The sequence below is a fragment of the Octopus bimaculoides genome, chromosome 17 (genome assembly GCF_001194135.2).
Source record: "Octopus bimaculoides isolate UCB-OBI-ISO-001 chromosome 17, ASM119413v2, whole genome shotgun sequence".
NCBI classification, from domain to species: domain Eukaryota; kingdom Metazoa; phylum Mollusca; class Cephalopoda; order Octopoda; family Octopodidae; genus Octopus; species Octopus bimaculoides.
The window spans coordinates 6,820,024-6,828,298 of NC_068997.1; the positions used below are offsets into that span (position 1 = coordinate 6,820,024).

General features: G+C 35.7%; 1 protein-coding gene across 1 annotated transcript in view; it reads right to left on the bottom strand.

Annotated features, from left to right (window-relative positions):
- LOC106872490 (A disintegrin and metalloproteinase with thrombospondin motifs 1) overlaps positions 1-8,010 on the bottom strand; it is a 25,844-nt gene extending 17,834 nt beyond the window's left edge. Inside the window, exons 1-8 of the mRNA XM_014919502.2 lie at positions 7,740-8,010; positions 6,322-6,376; positions 5,585-5,633; positions 3,644-3,881; positions 2,613-2,727; positions 1,478-1,635; positions 955-1,041; positions 509-606 (exon numbers count right to left, since the gene is read on the bottom strand). Of these exons, the coding sequence (XP_014774988.1) occupies positions 509-606; positions 955-1,041; positions 1,478-1,635; positions 2,613-2,727; positions 3,644-3,881; positions 5,585-5,633; positions 6,322-6,376; positions 7,740-7,814 (875 nt within the window). The 5' untranslated portion in view covers positions 7,815-8,010. The remainder of the gene's footprint in view (positions 1-508; positions 607-954; positions 1,042-1,477; positions 1,636-2,612; positions 2,728-3,643; positions 3,882-5,584; positions 5,634-6,321; positions 6,377-7,739) is intronic.
- Between the last annotated feature and the right edge of the window lie 265 nt (positions 8,011-8,275).

Sequence of the window (8,275 nt, forward strand, 5' to 3'; positions counted from 1 at the left end):
ACACACACACACACACACACACACACACACACACACACACACACAAAATACCTGATATAATAATAGTCTATATTTGTTTATGGAAAAGGACACGGCAAAATGAATAAAACATTCGAAAGAGTCTTGCTGATGTCAAATCAATTTGTAAAAGAAATTCTTTAGGTGCTCGACTTAGTTTTTTTTTTTTACATAATTCTATTCACGAAGCTAGCATTTAACATGTTAAATACGTCCTTGTACGAATAAAAGCCGAGGGTGACCTTATCGGAATTTGATAAAACGTAACTCAATACGGCAGACATGTTGTCAGGCATTCTAACATTTCTACCGATCTACAGTCAAAAAGTAAGTTTTTGATGGAAGATTTTGTCCATATTAAGAGCAGTTGTTCTTTGAAAAAATATTGAGACATTGAGTATTTTATATTAAGCAATTAAAAATATTAACGTGATCAAAATATTAACGTGATCAAAAAAATTAACGTGATCAAAGCAAAAATTATATTTACCCGCTCACAATATGTATATGGTCGGCAGACAGACTTCTCTGGTTTGCCCACGTGCAAGCCTTAGCCAATCTTTGTCTCAATGTCGACACACTTCCAATCTATTAAATACGAAGAATATTTCGAGGCGATATTTTGACTCGCTGACTTTTTAAAAAGAAAATGAAAATCAATAACCAATTAGCTTGAAACAAAATATTTGTAAATGTCTTTTTTTTTTGTATCGGATAGTTAAATTAAAACCAAATAGAAGCTCTCATTACAATGGTCACGAAATTGATTAAATTAATTAAACCATTGAATAAAATACAAATTATTTCTCTATAGAGTCGGTTCTTCATAGCTATAATTACTTGCAGACATTATTTCAAAATGTACTAAGAGCTTTTGTAGTTGCACATTTCAAAGCCAGAATAAGACGTAAGAGATGATATTGAAGATTTTATTACCTGATTTGTCTTCCAAAAGAATATGTTAACTAATAAGAACTTCACAGAATAATTTAATTCGTTTTCTTTCAGGAATTCATATTGAACCTGGAATATTAAACATTGAAGTTGATTTGAAAACAGAAAGAACAACGGATGTCTAGCAGTTACAATCACTTGTTTTTACCGAAGTCATCTTAATTATATTTGTCATGGCTATATTTCGTCCCTTTTCAATCCTCACAGGGTCCCGTCCTTTAAGAAACACCGTTCTACGCTAACTGCAATGTAGCATAGATTTACAAACGACCATATCTGCTAAGGTCCACTGCTAAAACAAAATATTCCCTACACCTGGCATGAAGTTACGTCATTGACTCAAATTAATGACTTTCATAAGAATTCGTAATAGGACGGGGCTGAAATTCTACTTTTAAAATTGGGCTGTTAATAGTTTATTCTAGGAAAGCATCTTTAAATTTTTAGAAAACTCCGAAGTCGAATTTTAGAGCAGAAAATTAACAAAGTTTCAGAAAAGGCTTACGGTATTCCAAGTCGTAATAATGTATTGTAGTTTTTGGAGGAATGTTTTAGCTTGCATCACTTCTTCCATGTATTTATACATATATTCATCATATACAAGAGCCATCTCTATACTAAGTCTCTCCTTGGGTTGTTCAATACTTTGGACTTGTTTCAGAACTTCACATAAGAAACAGAAGTGGAAATACGAAAATAATATTTCTTGTCATCAATTAAACAAGTAATTTGGACAAAATACACAAATATTTTAATATCATATTATTATATTATCATATACAATATTACCTCTATGTTCAAAATTTACTAAAACCTTTATAAACACTAAATTGTTTGTTGGCACTCCGTCGCTTACGACGTCGAGGGTTCCAGTTGATCCGATCAATGGAACAGCCAGCTCGTGAAATTAACGTGCAAGTGGCTGAGCACTCCACAGACACGTGTACCCTTAACGTAGTTCTCGGGGATATTCAGCGTGACACAGTGTGACAAGGCTGACCCTTTGAATTACAGGCACAACAGAAACAGGAAGTAAGAGTGTGAGAAAGTTGTGGTGAAAGAGTACAGCAGGGTTCGCCACCATCCCCTGCCGGAGCCTCGTGGAGCTTTAGGTGTTTTCGCTCAATAAACACTCACAGAGCCCGGTCTGGGAATCGAAACCGCGATCTTATGACCGCGAGTCCGCTGCCCTAACCACTGGGCCATTGCGCCTCCACAAACACTAAATGTTGTGTGTCAAATACTTATTCTTTTTGTCTGCATTTTTGTATGTCGGATCGTCTCTGTTTTCCAACCATGTTGGATTTCTCTGTTTTCCAACCGAACTGTTTTCTTGTTTGCGTATCAACCTTCAATTTGACTGGGTAACTTATCATTTCAATAAATGCCACGCATAAGACCACATTAATTGCAAGTCATTTTAATCTTAATGTCTTTGGCTACAGTATTTACAGACCTCTGAAATGCTGCAGCTTGAGCATTTTACAAATTTCAAGTTTCTTGTAGCTCATAATGAAATCTGACAAAATGAATCTGAGTTTGACTAAACCGAGATTCGATTTTGCCATTGTCAGTTTTAACTCGAGAAAAGATACCTAAAACAAATTAACTGTTTTATTAAACCTAATAATTTAGCTTACCATTCTCCCAAAGGACTCCGGATTGTCTGGTTGCAAGAAGATATTGACCTGGTCTACAGTTTGGTTCTGATGGTAATACTTGGTAATCAGTTCCATTAGTAGTAATTATTCCACGCTAAAAGTTTTTGGAAAAGATGTTATCTAGTTGTATTAACAATAAAGTTTTGTTTCTGTAATATTATTGGTTGGCTATTTGTTTTAACACAGAAAAGCAATCAAAATTATCTAAATTATGGAAATTCTTAATAAGCACTCAACCGAACCCTGATTTCATATCGCTGAGGAAAATAGGCTGTAAAGGGAACACGCTAAATGCCACTCTTTAAAATTTAACTTTTGGTCCTGACCGAAGCCAAATTTAAAAACTGACACTCGTTCTTTCATTATTTTGTGATCCATTCAGTCCATATCTAAAGGAAGGAATATCTAGATTGAGTAATTTGAGCAGCATTTTTCCTGTAGATTTCTCCATATTATTTTATCCTCTAAAAAGAATCTTGTGCAGCAGACACGTTTTGCTAAGCAGTTAAGTCTAATCTGTTTCTGTGAATAAGAACAGCAGGTAATTTCAATATTGTAGGTAGTCGCTTTAAAGTAATATATCAAATCTAAGAAAACCTTGACCGAATAGATGCAACAAAGTAACATTGAAGAAAGGAAGCCAATAAAACGGGGTCGGATCAAGGCTTTCCCTTTCTCCCCTCTCTCTCCCTCTCTTTCTATATATGTATATGTGTGTGTGTGTGTGTGTTTGTGTGTGTATGTATGTGTGTGTGTGTAAATAAAATGGAGTTGCTACGTTTTGCTATACATTAATTCTGAAGAAGTAGTTGGTGGGAAAACTGGAAAACCATTTACTCTGAAATAAAAGGTGTTTATCTTATCTTTCAATTGGATAAAGTCTGAGATACATCTTTTGCGAAATACTTATTTTCGAAATAAATATGGTTTGTTCAGTTAGACAGAATAGTTCACAAATACAATGACAATAAACTGTAGCATATCAGAATAATGATAAAAATTATGCTTACCAAACCATCACAAAAAGATAAAGATGCCATTCCATAACCATTTAGAGTTTTACCAAATACGTGACATTTCGGAAGAAATGTGACATTTTGAACATGTTCTTCTTGACCGTCGAATATGATCACTTCACAGTTTGGATGGAAAACAGAACTTGGTTCCCAGAGCAAAAGATCGATGTGGAAGGATTCAGTATGAACGCTGAGAGTAGAGTTTGTGCGGTTAGCAAACGTAACTTCGTCTCTAAAATATAAAACGATGTTGAAAATTAAAATGTGGTTGTGGCGACAAGGTTTATTAGTTGTCGTTATAATAACTGTGATTGTACAGAATTATAATATTATTCAATTAATTAATTACAATTATAATTACGGAATAAGTGACAATAACATCGACCTTCCATGCATCCTATTTAGGTTACTGCTTAACTTTCCGCTAGTATTAATTCTTAATTAATATTCGTTGTAAATAAGGCGATCAACTGGCAAAAACGTTAGCAAAATGCTGACCACTTTTCTTTCCCACCCCCACTCCGAGAAATAGTTGGCCTTGCGTCAATATTACTTTCGAATTTCGGTACAAGGCCAGCAATTTTAAGGGAGGGGTGAGTTGATGACATCCACCCCAGTGTTCAACTGGTACTTACTTTGTCAACCCCGAAAGGACGAACAGCAAAGTCGGCCTCTACGGAATTTGAATTCAGAACAAAGACGAAATGCCGCAAAGCATTATTTCCGGTGTGTTAACGATTCTGCCAATTTGCAACCTTAAATTCCTTTTAATTAATATTAAGATTTTGCTCCGTAGTTTCTAATCTTATTCGAAGCAGTCTTAATCGTTCAGCTAACAAATATATCTATTTACTTGTATCAGTGTCATGCATTTAAAAGCCCTATTCCTCAATTGGTCTTAATGAGTTTGAGGGAATGCAAATAGCAGCTGTGGCATTCATGTCAGCCTCTTCTAAGGCAGCCGTTCCCAATATTTCACTTTAGGTTCCTTCCGTGCTGCGTGGAAACGATATTTATTATCCAGAGTCTTTATCAAAGGACTCGTCGCTATTAACGAAAAAAAAAGCGGAATAACAAAGGTGCAATTCTAGATAAACGGTAGTTATAGTTGTGTGTGTGTGCGTGTATGAGTGTGTGTGAGTATGTGTGTATATATTCATATATATATGCGTGTGTGTGTGTAATAGTGAGTTCTCTAATACATTTATCAAATGGAAGGAGCTTTCCAAATTCAGTGAGTTTTGTGTTACTTTATGATACTGTAGATTACCAGGTGGCCCGACTCGGTATTTCATCCCAGTGTAGTCTTCTCTTACAAACATCAATTTGTGCCAAATTCTCTCGACTTTTTTGAAAAATATATTTTATGCCTTATTTTGAAATTGCAATCACCAGGTTAAAAAAAAAATGAATTAATAAGAAAATATATTTACTTTCGACTAAACATAAGAACTACACAATATCCTTTGTTTTTATCACCTACAATGCTACTGAAATGAAACTTTAACTATTTCTAGTTGCAAATTATAAAATTCTATGACTTTCTGATGGAATCAAACAAATTATCCTAATTTAGAAATTACGCTATTTTCTAAAAATCTAATTCCTTCTCAATTCTTCTTCTCTTACCTATCAAATTTCCTTGCTTGAGACCAGAAATTCTTTTCAAAGAATTCAGTGCTACCTTGTTGGGAAATACTGCTATAAGGCATTCTTGACATAGGGTAAACTGACTGGTTCTGCTAAGAATTCACGGAGAAATTATCTACGCCCAACATTCTTTCGCCACATTTATTCAGGTGATGAATATTAATGGCATTCAGATAATTCAGCCCTATATACATTGTGCATGTAAATAATAAACGGGGTCAGAAATTACTTTAAACCCTTAGATGATTGCAAAAAAAAAGGTTTGAAAATTTAAAGTCAGTTTACCTCAAATAATCAGCATTAATGGTAGCCCAGTGGAACTCGTTGAAACCATCTAAAACAGTGAAAAGAGAAATAGACTGATTGCTGGTGCAACAGGAATATATATAACGTGTTCTGTCTAATATGTCATAACTGATGTGGAGGCGCATTGGCCCAGTGGTTAGGGCAGCGGACTCGCGGTCATAGGATCGCGGTTTCGATTCCCAGACCGGGCGTTGTGAGTGTTTATTGAGTGAAAACACCTAAAGCTCCACGAGGCTCTGGCAGGGGGTGGTGGCGAACCCTGCTGTACTCTTTCACCACAACTTTCTCTCACTCTTTCTTCCTGTTTCTGTTGTGTCTGTATTTCAAAGGGCCAGCCTTGGCACACTGTGTCACGCTGAATATCGCCGAGAACTACGTTAAGGGTACACGTGTCTGTGGAGTGCTCAGCCACTTGCACGTTAATTTCACGTGCAGGCTGTTCCGTTGATCGGATCAACAGGAACCCTCGACGTCGTAAGCGACGGAGTGCCAACAACAACAATCATAACTAATATCTATCTATCTACGTCCTCCTACCCAATTCAGGATCACCAACATATAGGTACACAATTTAGATTATTTGGAACAAAAAACGGAATTTCGACAAAAATTCGAAAATAAAAGTGTCTCTCGTTATTTCCTCACATTATGAAACTGAAAAAAGGCAACAGAATTTAAGAATATTGAAGTTAAATTACTGAATATGTTAGACTTACCACGATGGAGAGCATCTTTCATTGTGTGGCAAGAGAAATCTTCAGAAGGAATTTTCTAGATACAAAAATAATCAGAAATTAGTTTCAGTTACTCGAATTGAAGGCATTTAAACAATAACACAATAGCAGCTCTAAAACAATTCTTCTCTATAGTCGGGAAAGTTGTCACTGATTAGTGAATCCTGTAAGGAATAGTAAACTGAGCAGATGATGGATGAAACTTGAATGTTCAAACTAATCTTTTTAATGAACAAAATGAACAGAAAAGAAAAAAGTGAAGTGTGATGGAAAAACGATGTCACAATAAAGTAGTGAGTGCAATGTTATCGGATTTAATAAAGTAAACTTCACAAATCTAATTAGAAATACTTATACGTAGACAAGACAGAATTACCTTAATAACGAAAAATTTCGAATCATTTAGACAAGTAGGAGAGATAACCGAGGACATGTTTCAGCCTTAACAGACATCCTCAGGGAATTATACAATTCACCGTTCTTACTGAAGTAAGAGCCACTGAGTAGATATACAATACTATATACGAGTTTATATTTTGTGTCTGTGTGAGACATACTTATTATTATTCATTTAGAACAGAACCAAAGTTATATTCAGTCGGAAATCTATAATTTACGTTATTGTGAAATTACAAGTTACTCGTGTAAACACAGATGAATAAAAACATTCGATATACTCAAGCACAAATGTCTGTATGTGAGGCTAACCTCTTATAATTATGATTTACGATAGTGAACATTATGACCAATAGCTATTTCTCACAACAGGGAACGTTTTTTTTTTTCTTTTTTGTTAATATTCCTCGAACAAAAAAAGACTGCGGAAGATTATCTCTTACCCAGTTATAGTCAAAAGAGGGTCCGGCCAAGATTTATATGTTAAGAAAACACTATTAACTACAGAGATGATTCAAAACTTTTCGTGATGTTTATAGCCGGATGGATGGGTTCAGGTAAGTCTCAATCCTGCGGCTTTTCTGTGCGCGACGGAGGGCAGGAGTCAGTGGTATGTTGCTAACTGTCAGGGCATCTAAAGTGGCATTCCAACAACTGACTTCACCATCCACGGAAGATTGTGCTGGCACTGCTACTGCTGTTGTTGTTGAAGATGATGATGATGATGATGATGATGATGATGATGACTACGACGACGACGATGACGACGATGACAGTGATGATGATGATGATGAACTGAGGAAGCGAGGTGCATGTATCTTATTTAAGGCTGCAGTGCAGATAAGCTGTCTCCAGCGATTACAGACAGCCAAACGAGACTCTGCAAAACCTCATGAATCTAAATTAAATGCTGTAAAAGAAAAATTAATAAATTGACACAAATGGTTGCAGAAAAGCTTCAGAAACAATGAGCAACAAATAGTTTCGCATCTCAAAAATCTTACCTGGGGGGATGGATCTAGTTGCACATTGCAACACAAAGTCAGGAACATAAGACAAAATATGAGAAATGCTTTCATAGTGAGGAAATTGTGAACCGAGCTTCTCGCTAACAATTCTTATATACAACATGATATTATGGATTACACGTTTATATATAACATAATTATACAAAGCAAGATACGTAGTTTCATCTCCTTATACGTATCAATAATGAAGCACGTAATTAATAGAACTGATAATGTGAAACTGTCTCCGTCTTCCTAATTAAAACTCTTTCAGCTCTGTCATGCTTGCATCTTTTGGCCAATCCGCACCAATTTATACTTACACGTGACTGTTATGTTCGAGCTGCATATGCGTGAACCTCTCTCTGTTTCACTGATTTAGTAATATTTGCATTAGAATTCTTTCCAACATGAAAACAACTTATTATCTCTAATTATTACCGTTCACTATCTTTGCACACACTCACGCACGCACGCACGCACGCACACACACACACACACACACACACACACACACACACACACACACACAC